This window comes from Amphiura filiformis, chromosome 16 (assembly GCF_039555335.1).
Source record: "Amphiura filiformis chromosome 16, Afil_fr2py, whole genome shotgun sequence".
Classification (NCBI taxonomy): Eukaryota; Metazoa; Echinodermata; class Ophiuroidea; order Amphilepidida; family Amphiuridae; genus Amphiura; species Amphiura filiformis.
Window position 1 is genome coordinate 38,758,102 of NC_092643.1, and position 20,672 is coordinate 38,778,773.

At 36.8% G+C, this 20,672-nt stretch overlaps 1 protein-coding gene across 1 annotated transcript in view; it reads right to left on the minus strand.

Moving 5' to 3' along the window:
- Positions 1–20,672, minus strand: part of LOC140135969 (sphingomyelin phosphodiesterase 3-like) — a 285,478-nt gene that overhangs the window by 46,383 nt on the left and 218,423 nt on the right. The window contains exon 3 of the mRNA XM_072157666.1: positions 17,975–18,050. Coding sequence (XP_072013767.1) covers positions 17,975–18,050 — 76 coding nt within the window. The remainder of the gene's footprint in view (positions 1–17,974; positions 18,051–20,672) is intronic.

Here is a 20,672-nt window from a genome sequence, read left to right on the forward strand (position 1 = left end):
ACCGGAAGTAACTGTGTGTCCCGTGTTGACGTCATCATCGAAAAGCGCCCAATTTGAGCGATTTCGTTTTTGTAATTTAGGGGGTGCCAATATCCAATCTTTGCATGGAGATTATGTCTATCCTGGTGCGTTAGGCAAATAAAAAATATTCTTTTCTGCTTCCTGGCATCATAAGCTTTCCATTGATATATAACTTTATTTTCAATGAGGTTCACCTTTAATAGATAGAAAAATGGTATTAGACTTACTGGTTATTAGACCATACGAGTATTAGACCTAACGGTTATTAGACCAAATGGTTATTAGACCAAATGGTTATTAAAGAAATATTAGACCAAATGGTTATTAGACTATATAGTTAGTAGACATACTGGTTATTAGACCAAACAATATTAGACTAAATAGACAATAAACTATATGATTATTAGACTAAGTAACAATTAGACTTTCTGGTATAAATAGACCAATTGAATATAGACTAAACGGGAATTAGACCAAATGGTATTAGACCAAATGGCAATAGACCTCAATATCTGGGTGTTTTGTAGGAAAAGTTAACATAAATTTTTGTCAATTTTAAAAAGCTCTCTTTTTTTAATCAAATTGCTATAAGTTGGGGAAACAAACTTGCCGAATGAGGTATCAAAATATGCAGAATAAAATTCTCCATCTATTGACTACTTTATTTTGTAATTTAGTTTAAGTGTCTTTAAGAAATGGCTTTTGTTTTAAGTGTTCTAATACTTTTTGTGTGCAGTATAGCATGTTTGTATGGAACTGAATCCAGCATCAATACCACTACAGTGCCTATCAGTTAACCTGTCAACATGCAAGTCCTGTGCAATGCATAAAAGAACTCAATCACATGGGGTGAGTACCAGATGGCTTGTTCAGCAAAATAAGATGCAAAAGTTACACAATGGGATTCAATAAGCCGATTAAAAACCCACTTCCATGTTTGATGCAGTAGAGGTACTACATATTGGCAAAAAGGTGCCACACTTCAGAAAAACACCTTGTCCTATGAGTGGACGGACTTGCCAAGAAGAGTTGGTCGGTCAAGATTTTCTTTAACTGGACATGGTTAAATGACTCTAAAATATTATCAAAGCTTGAAAAATCTGGAAAAATCTGAAAATTTTTGAATATTTTGAAAACAGTTCAAAAATTCTGTCAATTCTGTTTTTAATTTCAATCTACTAAATAAAAAATTCAAAAAATCCAAAATCTCATAGTAACCAAAATAGTGTGCATTAAACAGGAGGTTTAGTCTGTCAACATGCCTGATAATGACTTGTCTCTTGTATAAATGATTGGCAAGTCTACCTGGATGACATGCTAAATGCTTTCTATTTGCTGACAGATTTCACATTGCATTTTGCGATCCAGACAATCATTTGTGACTGTACACGACGAATGAGCCGTAAATTCCTCTCCTGGTCAATTTTGCTTTATTTTGTGTTTAGAAAATATACATCATAAGCTTTAAAATGGTATATCATTTGACTTCAAACGATATCCAGAAGCGGGGTTATGATTTGTTAAACTTTGCTCCTTCAACAAAATGGTAGCTTTTATCATTTCTACATGTGTCTCTTTTTTCCACATTGCTGGCAATAAATATCAAACAGTCATAATTGGCGGTCATTTCAAATCATCCCCAAGTCAACGAGGTTCAAGAAAGTTCTCTCATTGTTAATTGTTGGTTATACATTACCTATACAACATACAATGCCTGGTAACCCACCACTTGAACAGGATTTAGCCAAAGCAAACAAAGACCAGAGCTATTAAAAATTCTATAGCCATCTAAGGTAGAAGCTTATTATCCTCTTCAACAATAGGCTACCAAATGAGATAGATGTCGTGCCAACTTCAGTGAGGTACCGATAAATACAACCTTCATGCACATTTTACACTGTAACTCAGAATACAATTCAGGACATTTACGGCTCATCCTATATGTGTGTGCTGACCATGATGCTAGTAGAGAACAGTCTGGGTCTATTCACTTCTCCTAATTGATATCAAACTAATTACTACACACTGATTTGTATTCTGTGAGTGAGGTAATGTCCACATGAACGCACATTTTCAAAGACTTTTTAAAGTCTGGTGAGGTTAATATTCAGCCGGCGCTGACCGGCACTAAAAAAACCAAATGATATATTCATCATAAAAAGAGTAAAACACCAAAAAATTTTTGGGGAGTATACCCCCTATCCTATTCCTTGATCCCTCATGTTCGCTAAAAAGATTGTGCCCCAAGCCAGTACTCTAATTTGATAGTAAAATTAGCCGGCACTCAACTTGGTCTAGCTACAACCCTGTTAATATTTCAGTCACATGACTGTAATAATCATCCACGCCTGAGATCATAATCTTCACGCAGATACAATATTGATTAAGTTCTTCTGAATAAATCTAGTAATTTATCTAATTGATATTGTGGACTTTATCCCAAATAACAATTAATCATAACAGTTTGAACAAGTTTGGTGGACTGCTAAGTTTTAAAAGATAAATATTTGACAAAATAAAGTACTACTAATTCCAGAATCAGAGCGTCCTCCTCAGCAATTGTTACAACGAGGCTTTAATTACACAATTTTCAATCCAAAACACCAATCTGCTACTAGTTTTTCCCATGGCAGAATGTGTTATAACCAAAATCACAAATAGCAACCCACCGTAGTTGAATGAAGCCCTATATTAATAGCCAACGCACACAAAATGGACTTGCAATGAATTGGGCACACAAAAAACAAAACCTCAACAATGCACATTTGCAAAAATACCATGGGAATTGACCCACTTTAATGCATGGAGATTAAAGCGTTATTTCCAGACAAGCTTCATAAATATTATTACGCAAATTGAATACAGATAAAGACATTTGTATCCTGGGGATGAAGGCATTTGTATCCTGGGGATGAGATTGTGTCTGTCGTAAGTAGGTTATGGAATCTCTAGAGGAATAGCCTGTCAACATACCTGATAATGACTTGTGTCTTGTATAAATGATTGGCAAGTCTACCTGGATGACATGCTAAATGGTTACTATATGCGCCAACAGATTTCACATTGCAGTTTGCAATCCAGACAATTAATCGATACAGTCACTAAATAACCAACATTCTGGGTACAATGCTTTATATTGGCCGATGAATTAGATGACAACTGCTGTTATTGTTATCTTCAGTGGATAGCACACATGGTCACTGTTGTTATTGCTATCTTTAGCTTTAGTAGATAGCACACGCAACAATTTTTATTTGCTAACTTCAGTATGTAGCATATGTGACTACCTTATTTTAATGTTATCTTCAGTAGATAACACACATGAGAGCTCCTGTTATTGCTATCTTCAGTTGATAGTACACATAGCAACTACTGTTAATGCTATCTTCAGTAGATAGTACACATGGGAACTACTGTTATTGCTATCTTCAGTAGATAGTACACATAGCAACTACTGTTAATGCTATCTTCAGTAGATAGTACACATGGCAACTGCTGTTATTGCTATCTTCAGTAGATAGTACACATGGCAACTGATATTATTGCTATCTTCAGTAGATAGTACACATGGCAACTACTGTTATTGCTATCTTCAGTAGATAGTACACATGGCAACTGCTGTTATTGCTATCTTCAGTAGATAGTACACATGGCAACTGCTGTTAATATTGCTATCTTCAGTAGATAGTACACATGGAAACTACTGTTATTGCTGTCTTCAGTAGATAGTACACATGGCAACTACTGTTATTGCTATCTTCAGTAGATAGTACACATGGCAACTGATATTATTGCTATCTTCAGTAGATAGTACACATGGCAACTGCTGTTATTGCTATCTTCAGTAGATAGTACACATGGAAACTACTGTTATTGCTGTCTTCAGTAGATAGTACACATGGCAACTACTGTTATTGCTATCTTCAGTAGATAGTACACATGGCAACTGATATTATTGCTATCTTCAGTAGATAGTACACATGTCAACTGCTGTTATTGCTATCTTCAGTAGATAGTACACATGTCAACTGCTGTTATTGATATCTTCAGTAGATAGTACACATGGCAACTGCTGTCATTGCCATCTTTAGTTGATAGCACACACAACAACTTACGTGACTTCATTATTTTATTGCTATCTTCTGTAGACAACACAAATGACAGCCTGTGTTATTGCTATCTTCAGTAAACAGTACACATGGCAATTGTTATCTTCAGCAGATCGCACACATGGCCAATAGTGTTATTGCTATCTTCAGTAGATAGCACATATGACCACTTTCTTTTATTGTTATCTTCAGTAGATTCCACCAGTTTTTTCCCATGGCAGAATGTGTTATAACCAAAATCACAAATAGCAACCCACCATAGCTGAATGAAGCCCTATATTAATAGCCAACACACACAAAATGGACTAGCAATGAATTGGGCACACAAAAAACAAAACCTCAACAATGCACATTTGCAAAATACCATGAGAATTGACCCACTTTAATGCATGGCGATTAAAGCATTATTTCCAGACAAGCTTCATAAATATTATTACGCAAATTGAATACAGATGAAGACATTTGAATCCTGGGGATGAAGACATTTGTATCCTGGGGATGAGATTGTGTCTGTAGTAAGTAGGTTATGGAATCTCTAGAGGAATAGCCTGTCAACATACCTGATAATGACTTGTGTCTTGTATAAATGATTGGCAAGTCTACCTGGATGACATGCTAAATGGTTTCTATATGTGCTGACAGATTTCACATTGCAGTTTGCAACCCAGACAATTAATTGATACAGTCACTAAATAACCAACGTTCTAGGTACTATGCTTTAATCTTGGCTGATGAATTAGATGACAACTGCTATTATTGCTATCTTCAGTAGATAGCACACATGTTGTTATTAGTAGATAGTACACATGGCAACTGCTGTTATTGCTATCTTCAGTAGATAGTACACATGGCAACTGCTGTTATTGCTATCTTCAGTAGATAGTACACATGACAGCTGCTGTTATTGCTATCTTCAGTAGATAGTACACATTGCAACAACTGTTATTGCTATCTACAGTAGATAGCACACATGGCAACTGCTGTTATTGCTATCTTCAGTAGATAGTACACATGGCAACTACTGTTATTGCTATCTTCAGTAGATAGTACACATGACAACTACTGTTATTGCTATCTTCAGTAGATAGTACACATGGCAACTGCTGTTATTGCTATCTTCAGTAGATAGTACACATGGAAACTGCTGTTATTGCTATCCTCAGTAGATAGTACACATGGCAACTACTGTTATTGCTATCTTCAGTAGATAGTACACATGGCAACTACTGTTATTGCTATCTTCAGTAGATAGTACACATGGCAACTGCTGTTATTGCTATCTTCAGTAGATAGTACACATGGAAACTGCTGTTATTGCTATCTTCAGTAGATAGTACACATGGAAACTACTGTTATTGCTATCATCAGTAGATAGTACACATGGCAACTGCTGTTATTGCTATCTTCAGTAGATAGTACACATGGAAACTGCTGTTATTGCTATCTTCAGTAGATAGTACACATGGCAACTGCTGTTATTGCTATCTTCAGTAGATAGTACACATGGCAACTGCTGTTATTGCTATCTTCAGTAGATAGTACACATGGCAACTGCTATTATTGCTATCTTCAGTAGATAGTACACATGGAAACTACTGTTATTGCTATCTTCAGTAGATAGTACACATGGCAACTGCTGTTATTGCTATCTTCAGTAGATAGTACACATGGCTACTGCTATTATTGCTATCCTCAGTAGATAGTACATATGGAAACTACTGTTATTGCAATCTTCAGTAGATAGTACACATGTCAACTGCTGTTATTGCTATCTTCAGTAGATAGTACACATGACAACTACTGTTATTGCCATCTTCAGTAGATAGTACACATGGCAACTACTGTTAGTGCTATCTTCAGTAGATAGTACACATGGCAACTGCTGTTATTGCTATCTTCAGTAGATAGTACACATGGAAACTACTGTTATTGCTATCATCAGTAGATAGTACACATGGCAACTGCTGTTATTGCTATCTTCAGTAGATAGTACACATGGCAACTGCTGTTATTGCTATCTTAAGTAGATAGCACACATGCAACTGCTGTTATTGCTATCCTCAGTAGATAGTACACATGGAAACTACTGTTATTGCTATCTTCAGTAGATAGTACATATGGCAACTGCTGTTATTGCTATCTTCAGTAGATAGCACACATGGCAACTGCTGTTATTGCTATCCTCAGTAGATAGTACAAATGGAAACTACTGTTATTGCTATCTTCAGTAGATAGTACATATGGCAACTGCTGTTATTGCTATCTTCAGTAGATAGTACACATGGCAACTACTGTTATTGCTATCTTCAGTAGATAGTACACATGGCAACTACTGTTATTGCTATCTTCAGTAGATAGTACACATGGCAACTGCTGTTATTGCTATCTTCAGTAGATAGTACACATGGAAACTACTGTTATTGCTATCTACAGTAGATAGCACACATGGCAACTGCTGTTATTGCTATCTTCAGTAGATAGTACACATGACAGCTGCTGTTATTGCTATCTTCAGTAGATAGTACACATCGCAACTACTGTTATTGCTATCTTCAGTAGATAGCACACATGGCAACTGCTGTTATTGCTATCCTCAGTAGATAGTACACATGGAAACTACTGTTATTGCTATCTTCAGTAGATAGCACACATGGCAACTGCTGTTATTGCTATCCTCAGTAGATAGTACACATGGAAACTACTGTTATTGCTATCTTCAGTAGATAGCACACATGGCAACTACTGTTATTGCTATCATCAGTAGATAGTACACATGGAAACTGTTATTACTATCTTCAGTAGATAGTACACATGTCAACTGCTGTTATTGCTATCTTCAGTAGATAGTACACATGGCAACTGCTGTTATTGCTATCTTCAGTAGATAGTACACATGACAGCTGCTGTTATTGCTATCTTCAGTAGATAGTACACGTGGCAACTGCTGTTATTGCTATCTGCAGTAGATAGTACACATGTCAACTGCTGTTATTGCTATCTTCAGTAGATAGTACACATGACAACTGCTGTTATTGCTATCTTCAGTAGATAGTACACATAGCAACTGCTGTTATTGTTATCTTCAGTAGATCGCACACATGGCCAATATTGTTATTGCTATCTTCAATAGATAGCACATATCGCTCATTCTACAAAATCCGGTGCCAATCCACTATAAAAATTGAAAAAATAAAAGTTGTTCAAAAAGACCTGCTTTTTGTGGTTTTTAAGAGTAAATGTATCACTACTTTCAGATGTAAAAAATTGCCAACACCACTTGCATATTTTTCTTTCAGGAAGTCATGTTTTTTAACACTAAAACTCAATGTAATGTGAGCTATGTTACCAACTACAAAATGGGCTGGTTTTACTCAATCCAAGGTCATAAAAAGCAAACTAAAGATCACTTGAGTGAAATGTAAAACCGTGTGTAACGTAGCTCACAGTAACGTAATTCACTGGTTTTTAATGTTTTTAATGTGATTTGCAAACGTTAGAACGTTATGTCGGGTAATTCTAATATAAATGGGGTTCGACCACTGGTAGCTTTCACATATTATTAGGAAGTACATGTAATACAAGTGCATACTATAGAATCCTGGTAACGTAGCTCACCAATCTTAACATGGTCGGTCAAAATTTCAAATGTTTACAACATTTCTATGCCACAAATGCTACAGCATCACGATTTTGAGTGTTTCCTTTCAAAAACCGCAAATTACATTGATACCTCTATGGTCACTATTGTCATTGCTATCTACAGTACAAAACACATAATTATGACCATTTCACTTTATTGCTATTTCATACACTCTTATATGTTTTTATAAAAACAGCAAAAATCATGTGTTTTTCCTTCTTGTGTATGAAATAGGTTAATGAATGCCTATTACTTGTTGCTCAGGAAATTAGACAAAATAATACACTTGCCCCTCTAATGCACTCCCGCTTCGGGGCTTGTGCATGTCAGTGCATTTTGCTGTTGTGTCAGTTGGATAACAGCTTGGTTACTGACATGTGTTAAGAGTAGAGTATTGAAGTAAATCTGTGTGTAATTTTGGTTCAATTTGATGGACAGGATTTCAAGATATGACCTTGTGAAAAATTATAAGTTTCTTTTTGAGCTCAGTTTATATAATTATGTTTTGTTTAGGCGGTATGAACATAAACATTATGGCTTGGTGGTACACCACCCCAGAAATCATGTACTGTTCTATGGGCCACTGTGACACACATCTGAATCCAACCCACTGGTCTTGAGGTCAAAACTTGTAATTAGGATGTTTGGGTGATGGACCTCAGTGTGAGGAAGAAAACACCATGTGTTACAATCATACCACCCACCTTTAACTGTAATGTCCTTATACAACCTAATTTTATACATTTTTTACTGTTTTCAATTTACGTTTACCAAAGCCTAAGGACTCACACCTACACATACTATGTAGGACACCAGGTCATTCTGCTGCAGTCTATTCCCCTAGTACATGAGTTACACTTTATTTCGGACTTTATGCAAATTATTGTTCTATTATTATCAAATTCATTGGGGTTTTTAATTTGATGTGATATTTCCTAAACTTCGTCAGCAATTGGATTATTTGTCATGGCTAAAATACACTAACAATGTACCAATTTTTTGAAAATGCAGGTGCTTAAAACTATGGCTTTTAAACGTGGTATGTACTCAAAAAGTTTGAATGGCTCCCTTGGGGTCAAATGTTATAAATTTACGGTACAAACATAACTATGCAGATTCCTGGATCTCCAATGAACTCGGGATAAGAATGTTTTCGTGATGAGCCTCAATGAATTGTCCTTATACAATCTGACCACACACCTTTAACTGAAATGTCCTTATACAACCTACTTTGATACATTTCTTTACTGTTTTCAATTTACTTTTACTGTGCGTATCGCATGCATGGAGTGTAAACCAAAGCCTAAGGACTCACACCTACACATACTATGTAGGACACCAGGTCATTCTGCTGCAGTCTATTCCCTGAGTACATGAGTTACACTTTATACACTAGCTCAGCTGTCTTCCTTAATACACAACATTATTTCTTTTTATTATTTCTATCTCCTGAAGACACTTCTGTTTTTTGCCACATATAGTAGTGGTATACTTTTAGTAATAGACATTAAGTCTAATTTATCTGATAATACCTGTAGTCGTAGTGGAAGGCATGTCATGTTTCTTCATTGATACCTTTTTTAAATGGCGGATAATCGCCAGCCCCTTTTAATTAATGCAGCTTATTTAGCCATTGTTGACATGGGGTCATCGGCAGAAATATTTTCCTAACATGAAAAACTTACACTTTCGCTTCATGGTATTTCATGACATAACAATAATGGAAAGATAAGTGCAAATGTTCATTGTGTTTCTTATCAGACATGTGACAAGCTCTAATGACGTCACAATGTTAACAACGTACAGGTATTAATAATTGGCCACTATTGTTACGACCATCTTCAGTAGATATCATAAATGGCTACTATTGTTATAGCTATCTTCAGTAGATAGTAGACATGATCACTTTCGTTATTGTCTCTTGTATAATGACTGAGTGACATATGACAATGTTTGCTATCCCTATCTTCAGTAGATAAGGCAACAGAACCAAATTTGTTTGATTTTTGGATCGACAGTCGATGCTGCTTCGATGCTTGTTATTAATGAACTAACAACTAATTAATCATATTAACGCTAAATTTATATTGGTCAATATCAATGCAGGCAAAGATTCATTATGTTATAACACTTAACAATAATCAACTAATTAATTTCATAAATAATAAAGATCGACCACACATCAATGGTTGATCGACAGATCGAACTAATTTGTTTTTATTGCCTAACATATGTCAATTTGTTTTGTTGCTATCTTCAGTAGATAGCAAACATAGCTACTATTGTTATTGTATTAACCCATATTTTTCTTCCACAGGACACTCTGCCTGTCCCAGTGACTTTGGCAAAATGTGCATTTTGGGTATTGATGCTTCGAAATGATATACCGTAAAACCTCGTCTACAAGCATATAGAGTTCTTCTGATGAAAGCCAAATAATCCCGGCGCCATTATGGAATTTGAGCAAATAAATTACAGATCCAAGTATATACAAACAAGTATTATTGTAAGACCAATCTATTATTGACATATTTACGCTTTTATCGTATTAATTTAGCTTTCATCAAAAACACTATATATGCTTGTAGACGAGGTTTTACGGTATATACTCTCATTATTTGACATGTTTGTTGAAATGTTACCAAATTTATCCACACTGTATAAGTATTTAGTAATTTTGCATCCGCGATAAATGCAACTCTTAACCTCCAGATTACAGTATTTAGGGTTCAAGAAGAACAAGAACAAAGGTTCAAGAAGAACAAGAACAAGAAAGGTCTCTTAGGTTGACTTTTTGGCCATTTAAGATCTAAATCATCCAGTATTGTTGGCTTTTAACGGAGATCGTTCTGAATATGGGAAGCCTCTGCACAAGACTGGCATTTTTTCATCGAAAACTGTTGAATAGGGTGTATGCAATAAACCAACCGAAACGGTATAACAATTGAAATGGCAGCCATGCTGGAGGACAGGGACAGGTCTCTAGATTGATTCCACAACCATTCATACTAGTACCACACGTTTTTATTGTATTATCATGCAAATTTTCACATGGTACCTTATGGAGGACAGAATTTTATTTAAATGAGGGTGACATCGTATTGCATACCCTCTATAGGTATGAGTAATATTCAACCAACCATCTTCGGCTGTAAAGGAAATGATGATAACTAGTATTTACTATACCTTACCTTACATTACTGTACTTAGAAGTTAGATGCATCTTATCTACAATACCCTGGAGACCATTGGTTAGCACCTTATCCCACCCTAGTCCTGGCTGTGATGGTTTACTGTGGTTTGAATAGGGTGTACGCTTCCCAGCTGCAAGTCCCAGATTGTTATTAAATGGTGCATAGTGTGTTCTGGGCCACAGTGGTTAGTGCTAGCACACTATAAATGAATGTGCTTTTTTCACTCCGGTTTTTTCCTCCAATAGCCCTCTGTCAATCACACAATTCTTCCAACAAAAACTTCTAAAACATATCTTAAAGGGGCATTTTGTGATACAGCCTCATCCCTCACTTTTCTCCAAAAAATATTGAGATTTTCATACCAGTGGAAACCTCTGGCTACATAATGTTTTTTACAAAAAATTCTTGCAGATTAATTTGTTTAACAAAAATATTGTCAAATTTGAATTACGGTACACCAGAACGATATTACAACACAGTGGCTTATGGAGCAGTGTGATACACCTAATCATACATAACTAAGTCTTGTAAACGCAAAATTGGAATCATCTGAAATTTTGGGAATAAGTTTTTTGTCGATATCTACTGAAAAATGTCACAAAACGAGGATGCTAGGATCACAAAATACTCCTTTAATCAATATTGTTGTTTATAAAATAATTGGGGCAAAAATTCAATTTGGCCAATTTTTCTGAGACAAATGTGTACCAAAAAAAAACCCGAATGTGACTGGCAGCTCTGAGATATACTCTGTATAGCCTAAATCCCTTTTCACTCCCAAATCTGGAGCAACCAATGTTTATCAATCTCATACAACACCATCAAACTCTACCAAAATGAAATACAATCTTGGTTTTAGGAATCCTACCCATCAGAAACAAATCAAATGTGACAATACATGTGTGTGAATTCAATAGAAAGCTGAAAGAAACAGCTTCTTTTACAACAAGGACAAGCATGCAGGCAAACATGATAAAACAATTTGTAAACCGCAGGCAGATTGTAGCAAAAACATTGTCCCATACAGAGTTGCATTCATGAATCCAGCATGGTTCTCTAATGAACCTTGCCATGCTCACAGCTATTCTGTCTGGAGATAGGAGATAGAAATAGTGTTTCTTTCTAAAATGGACAGTTTGCGTGTTATTGAAAATTAAATTCCTGTTACTTGTTATTGTGCAAACTTGGTCTTAGGAATCCTTTGCATGACCACTATTGTTATTGCTATCTTCATTAGATAACACACATGTCCACTCTATTGTTATTGATATCTTCAGTAGATGGCACACATGACCACTATTGTTATTGCTATCTACAGTAGATAGCACACATGGCCACTACTGATATTGCTATCTACAGTATATTTAACACACATGACCAGTATTGTTATTGCTATCTTCAGTTGATAGCACACATGGCCACTATTGTTATTGCTATCTACCGTAGATAGCACACATGACCACTATTGTTATTGCTATCTACAGTTGATAGCACACATGGCTACTATTGTTATTGCTATCTACGGTAGATAGCACACATGACCACTATTGTTATTGCTATCTACAGTTGATAGCACACATGGCTACTATTGTTATTGCTATCTACGGTAGATAGCACACATGGCTACTCTATTATTATGATATCTTCCATAGATAATGATACTGAGACAAATGCACAACACAAAAACAAACGTGTGTGGCAACTCTGAGACTTGTAGCCTAAATCCCTTTCTACGCAGCCACTCCCAAATCTGGAGCAACCAATGTTTATCAATCTCATACAACACCATTAAACTCTACCATGTAAACCGTGGGCAGATTGTAGCAAAAACATTGTCCCATACAGAGTTGCATTCATGCGTCCAGCATAGTTCTCTAATGAACCTTGGACATGCTCACAGCTATTCTGTCTGCAGATAGAAGATAGAAATAGAGTTTCTTTCTAAAATTGGACAGTTTGCGTGTTATTGAAAATTATGTCTGGTTATAAATAAAGTGACAGTACATTAAATTCTTTATTATTTCTATCTTCAGTAGATAAGCCCAGGCGCGTCAAAAGCAAGGCACCCGGGCACCCCACTTTTTTGCACTTTTATGCATTTTTTGCATGTTTTTGCAGCTTCAGCAGTAACTTTGGGCGCCCATTTTTGCCACCTTGCTATGCGACTGGATAGGCCTATTATAATAGCACACATGACCACTATAACTATCAATATCTCCGGTTTATAGCACATATTATGGTCACTCTATTGTTAACTTCCATAGACACTATTTTTTTGCAGCTTCGCGTAACTTTGGGCGCCCCATTTTTGCCACCTTGCTATGCGACTGGATAGGCCTATTATAATAGCACACATGACCACTATAACTATCAATATCTCCGGTTTATAGCACATATTATGGTCACTCTATTGTTATCTTCCATAGACACTATTTTTTACCGATATTGAAACTAAAACAAAATTGTGAAACACAAAATAAACATGTGCGGCAACTCTGAGACTTGTAGCCTAAATCCCTTTCTACTGCTACTCCCAAATATCTGGAGCAACCAATTATGTTTATCAATCTCATACAACACTATCAAACTCTATCATGATGAAATACAATCTTAGTTTTAGGAATCCTACCCATCAGAAACAAATCAAATGTGACAATACATGTGTGTGAATTCAATAGAAAGCTGAAAGAAACGGCTTCTTTTACAACAAGGACAAGCATGCAGGCAAACATGATAAAACAATTTGTAAACCACAGGCAGATTGTAGCAAAAACATTGTCCCATACAGAGTTGCATTCATGAATCCAGCATAGTTCTCTAATGAACCTTGCCATGCTCACAGCTATTCTGTCTGGAGATAGGAGATAGAAATAGAGTTTCTTTCTAAAATGGGCAGTTTACGTGTTATTGAAAATTATGTCTGTTTAAGTCCCGGGTTTAAGTAAAATGATAGCTCATTAAATTCCTGTAACTTGTTATTGTACAACTTGATAAAAACTGCCTGCCCAGGAAACATTGCTGGGCCAGGCAGCATGATGTTGCCTGCTCAGGCTTTGGTAACTCTTCCGAATTTGGCAGACTAAGCCCTATTGTTCATGGTGATTTTATAAAGTATCAGAGGAAATTTTACTTTTACACACATGAACTAGGCATACATATAATTTGACAATTTTAAACAGGATTAAAAAAATTTAAATAACAAAATAATTTCTAACAATTTTTTGAAAATTTAATTTAAATACAAGTTGCTATGTTTCTTAATCTTTGAAGAGATTTAAAGCATTTTAAAATGGTTCAGTGCGACATGTAATAAACCTGGTTTAATATGTTGTTTAAGGATTTTGCAATTGTAAAATAAGAGTGCATGATGAATGATTAAATGATTGAATGAATAAATGAATAATGAATGAAGGAAAGAATAAATGAATGAACAAACAAATTAATGAATGGGTAAATGAAATAATTAAATAAATAAATGCAAGGAAATGAATGAAACAAATGAACATGAATGAATTGGATGGATGGTGTGATGGTCAGATGCATGGCTAAAATGAATGAATGAATGAATGAATGTACGAACGAATGAAAGGGGGGATGATATACAATAACCATTAGCTTACCTCGTGCTACTCATACAGGTGTGCGTGTAAGAAAAGAGACAAAACAGGAATAAAATTGATTAGTTATAACAAGGAGGGTCAGAGATCAAAAAGCAGGTTACTAGCAATAAAGAGATTGGGTACATACAACATCTATTACATGTTCTGGCTAAAGCCAGGAAGATGCTTTATCCCAAAGGGGGGGGGGGAGGCACTTAACACAAATGACCATAAGGGTATGCTCCCCCAGAAAGACCCCTGTTTTTGGACAGCATAGCTCCAAAAGACCCTCCGAATCGTGCCAAAACAGAGTGCTGAAAGACCCTTGATTTTGATCATTTCAGCTCTAAAAAAACCCTGAATTGCTCATTCCTCACATTTCTGGTTTTTTCCAGGCAATTTTCAACCAGAAACTGAGAAAGACCCTTGATTTTGATCGTTCACAGCTCCAAAAGACCCCCTTTTCCAGAATTTCATTAGCTCCTAAAGACCCACCACCTTAATGTTTTTGCGGGGGGGGGGGGAGCATACCCACCACAAATCGATGATGTGCCCCTCGGGCTTTATCGGTTCCTACCCACTATTCGAAAGGGTCGTTATTCTGAATTGAGCAAAATGGGCATTATTCCTGATTGGGTGAAACCCTAAGCATAACCCTAACCTGTAACACAATTTTTCAATTGGAATGTCGCCCCTTTTGTTGCTCAATTAGGAAAAGCACCCTTCACAATATGGGTCAGACCATGTTATTTCACACATATTATATACCTCAAAAGTCACAGTTATATTCAATTGATTCACTATGGGATAGTTTGTGTAATTGTATTTTTATTTGGGACCTACATGTAATGAATGGGTTTCAGTAAATGTGAGAGTCAATAGATGGGATACATGGAACATCGGATATGATTGAGTGTCCCATCCTTTAATTTTACTTTCCCTGATACAACTGGATGTGACATGCAAATTATCAGACTAAAGGACCTTTAATTAAAATGAATGTTGGTGCTTTGTACTGAATGTAGATATGAAAGGACCTTTAATTAAAATTGATGTTGGTGCTTTGTACTGAAGATAGAAATGGTAGGCTTAATACTGAAAACAGTAATAATAAATAGTGCCACATGGGGCTACCAACTGTGGGAGGGAAGGAGGGAGAAAAAATTAGAGTGAGAGAGACAGGGGGGAAAATAGGAAAAATGGAAGAAAGTGAGAAAAAGCAACATGGAAAAGAGGAGACAGTGCAAAGGAAAGTAAGTGAAAGAGCAATGAAAGGGTAATAGAACAATGAGAGAGGGGAAAGAAAGGAAGCCAGAGACAGGCCGTATGCAGGACTTCATTTGGGGGGGGTGCTGATTTTGAAACAGTGGACTTTTTTTCCAAGGGGGAGCGATTTTGTGAAAAGTGGACTTTCTTCCCAAAATTTGGGCCTTTTTTGTCAAAAAAAGCATTAAAATCTGATTTTTTTTGCTAGCTACGCTCGCAAATTCTAAAATTTTGGGACTTTTTGTATACTTTTCAAAATGCTTTGTGTTGTTTTTATTTATCATTATGTGGACAGCCTCTTAAAAAACCAAAGCAGAAAGACCTGTGAAAAAACCTAAATCACTGGCCATATAATATGTCATCCTAATCTTCCACCTGTTTTAACCAGTCAATAGCACAATAGGGCTTGGTGCTATTGTGCTATTGACTGGTTAAAACAGGTTAAAGATTAGGATAACGAATATATATATGACCAATAATTTTGTTTTTTTCACAGGTCTTTCTGCTTTGGTTTTTTAAGGGACTATCTACATAATGATATTGATAATTTAAAAAGAAATATAATGTAAAAGATTTCCAAAATAAAATATGAATAGTTTATTCATTAAATATATCCATTAAAAATAATTTTAGACAAAAAGAAATTCATTGCAATATTAATTAGCAAACTACAAGTTATGGCAGCCTTCGAATGTATTGCATTTTGTATCTTAACTCCTAAAGTGTTAAAGAAAAAAGGGCTATTTACGTAGCCTGGACACAGTGAAGTATGATTGTGAGTATTACCATAATACTTGTTAAACCGACATCTAAGACTTTTTTCTGGATTTAAACAATAAAAGATATTAGTTTAGTTTTCCAAAAGCAGGCGGTGCAAACTGGGAATTGATGTTCTGGATTTCTGGAAATGGGTCACATAATTATATGGCTTCACTACACTGTGTCCAGCTATGTAAACACTCATGAGCTAAATGACCATACGCTGCTACTTAACCAATGGGTTTATTAAGTAGCGGTATATGCGTGGCTATGCAAGCTCTTCAAAGGAAAGAGGAAAAACAAGGAAAGAGAGAGATTGAGAGAAAGAAAGATAGAGTGATGGTGGCTGCATGGGGCAGATTTGCCTTCCCATCCCAGAATGAAATGTTACTCCATTTACCTCGGTATATAACAAAAAGTGAATGAAAAACATTTACTTTTGATATTAAAAATGTACAATTTTCTGTGAATTTTTGCCTGATCAAGCCATGGGTGATCATTCTAACAGTGGCGTAGCATCATAGGGGCACATGCCCTCAATAAAAACAGTTTGTGCCCCCATCAGGCTGGTGCCCCCTCCCAATAGGATGACTCACGCTACGCCACTGATTCTAAAGCCACCACATAGAAAGATGCAAGTAGAGAAGGAAAAAGACCGGGGGTAAAGATACAGAGAAAGAGAGGAGAGTGGGGAACAGAAAGAGAAAGAGATGAGAGGTGAGGATAAGGGAGGGGAGAGAAGAGATGGGAAAGGAGAGGAGGGCAGTGGGAGGGAAAAGTAGAGGGGAGGGGAGAGAGCAAGAAGGTGAGAGAGGTGGGGAGAAGAGAAAGGAGAGGAGAGGGGTGGGGAGAAGAGATAGGATAGGAGAGGAGAGGAGAGGAGAGGAGAGAGAGGAGAGGAGAGGGAGGAGAGGAGAGGAGAGGAGAGGAGAGGAGAGGAGAGGAGAGGAGAGGAGAGGAGAGGAGAGGAGAGAGGAGGAGGAGGAGAGGAGAGGAGGAGGAGAGGAGAGGAGAGGAGAGGAGAGGAGGTTATGAAGGGAAAGGAAAGGAAGTGAAAAAGTGAAAGGAAAGGAAAAGAAATAAAGAATGGAAAGGAAATGAAAGGAAAGGACAAGAAAGGAGAGGAGAGAGGAGAGGAGAGGAGAGGGAGAGGAGAGGAGAGGAGAGGAGAGGGGGAGAGGAGAGGAGAGGAGAGGAGAGGGAGGAGGAGAGAGAGGAGGAGAGGAAAGGAAAGGAAAGGAAAGGAAAGGAAAGGAAAGGAAAGGAAATAAAGAAAGGAGAATGGAATGGAGGAAAGTGTGGGGGTGATACTTATGTCATCCATAGGGGTACAGGACACTGAATTGTAATAAACGTTAGTCTTACCTAATAATATTTCATCCCTACCTTGTGCCACTTGTAGTTGTGTAACAGCTATAAATCCTACTATAGGATTACCTTCCCTAGTCTGTCCTATATGTACCTGTAATAAACAGAAGAACAAACAAAATGGGAAAAACAGCAGGTTAATGTATAATGGTATTATCAGCTAACTCCCCTCGGTGTAGATCCAGGGTGGGGGTAAATCCCCATACAATCATCCCACCAGGTTGACACCTGTGTATGTGGGTTTCTGATCAAATTAACCATATATTTGGCCATTTTAGCCAAAAAAGTGCCAATTTTTGTGCTCATCACTTGAATTTGTTCCACTTTTCATATTTCACCATTTTAGCTTCAGTATGGCAAAATTGCACACATTTGCACCATACACTTATTCTGGCACCAAAAGGTGCTGTATATACTATACTTCAAGAAATTTTTTCCAACCCCATCCAATGTCAAAAAAAAAATCTGCGCCACAGCTAAGCCCAGAAAGTAGCGCTATTCATTTTGGCAGAATCACTCATGATGTAGCAGTGTAAGGAGTATCAGAAGAGCTACTGTTGTACTCTCTAAATGTGAAAGAGTGAAAAATCACTCAAAAAGAGTGAAATCTCACTCTTTCAAAGAGCCATCTGAGTGACAACTCTTTTAGAGTGAAGCTCACTCTCAAGAAAGAGTGAAAAAATTCACTCCGGAAAAGAGTGAATCAGAAAAGGGCATTTATTTATTTATTTATTTATTCATTTAGGCCTATTTTATATACAAGAATATCACAGCAGTTCATAACAGCTACTATGTGCTTTAAATTGTTGTGAGGCTAGGCCCCAGGTTAGGGTAGCAGGGTCGGATCCAGGAATTTTTGATAGAGGGGGCGCCTTTTTGGTTGACGACGAAAAAATTGTGTTAAGGGGGTTACCCCCTCGAAAACTCAACGGGTTTGGCCCATTGTTTGCTGTTCATGGCCGAATTTGTTCATTTTTTTAAAATTTCTTTCATTTTTTGTATTTTTAAGTTAGGCCGGCGCCCTTGCTAGAAAAAATAGAGGGGGGCGCGCCGGCTGCGCCCCCCCCCCCCCTAAATCCGCCCCTGGGTAGGGCCTGGTCTAGGAATACTCTGGTCTAAAGCTTAAGTACATACACAATGTGTCGAACTTCAGTGTGGGATGAATGATGAAAAACTATGGATTAGTGAAGCTAATAGTCAAACTGTTCAATGGTGAGTACACTTAGGTGTATAGGACATAACACTTGGCAAATACCATGTTTACGGTCACAGTCTGGAGAAGCGTGATGCGGCGTAACCTACATAAGCTTACATATGCGTACATGTAAACCGGCACTGAGCGCCGAGCGGTAAAGGTAACTGCTCACATATGACTTAAGCTTACTGCCGCCGTTGTCTCCAGACCAAGTGTATACTTGCTATGAGTTATGACCTACACATAAATGTAATCACTATTGAGTATGCTGTTTCTTCATCAAATCCGCTTTCTTTTCGCCATTCATTCACACACTGTTCGCCATTTTGTTACACAAGTTCAACAAACATCGGCCGATTTTCGGCGCTTCTGATTGGCTGACAGTTCACTCTAAGAAAGAGTGAGATTTTGTGCCACTTTTGAGCGAGTGAGGCTCACTCGAAATCGTGAGTGAAATTATGTGTACTGTTTTCACTCTTTTAGAGCTAAAACCCACTCTTTTAGAGCTAACTTAAATTCACTCTGAAATTCAGAGTGGTTTTTCACTCTTTTACATTTAGAGAGTAATACATCTAAGAGAATTGGGCTATTCCAGCTGAAATCCATACACCCGCTATGGAAAACTTGAACTTAATCTTCCACAAAGGGAGTGTAAATTTTAAATAGGGTTAACAGAATGTGTAATGCTATTTGAAATCTATACCCCCTGATTAAGGTCATGTCTTCCATAGCTGGGTGTTAACTTGTTAAGGTCGTATCTTTCAAAGTAAGGTGTAGGCATTTCAACTGGAATAGGCATTTTTGTGCTACATTTAAAAATTAGATTGATTTTAAATGGTTAAGTTGTTAGTGTATGTCATTTGAAATTATCTTTGTAAGAACAAACAATCAGAGATTTTCAAACTTCTACCATTGACATTTTGCCATGGTCAGCGTTACCCTGGGTTAAGTTCTGGGTTTATGCTTATGAATGAATTCAAATATGTGACACGATCAAGGGAAATGAGTCAGATGTCGCTAATATTGATTTTGAGATATTGGCAAAGAAAGTGTTAAAATTCTTTTGTTTTATATTGTTTTCAGCGATTGATAAATTGGCGTAACTTCAGAAAAAAAGTCAGTATCAACATGGGGTTTTCAGTTTCTGAAAGCACCAAATGTCCTCTTTAGAAACATGTGTAAAACTCATTTTCGACAAGGGCCGACATGTGACTCATTCCCCTTGATCATGTCACATATAGTCTCAGGATCTGCAAATTTCAAATTATTCAGTGCTAAAAGTATTCTCCAGATTTCTCCCAAATTATCCATCAAACAAGAGTTAATCTTCAACCTACACTTTAAACAGCAACTCTGTAAAATTAGCTGCTGAATAATGCTCTTGGTCATCATAAATGCCAACATGTAACAACCAACTGCTCCACAATGAAATGTAACATAATCAAGGGTTAGTCCAAGAAAACCCTATCTGCAATATCTGCCCTATAGACATGTGACAATTTCTGCATTCTATATTGTACA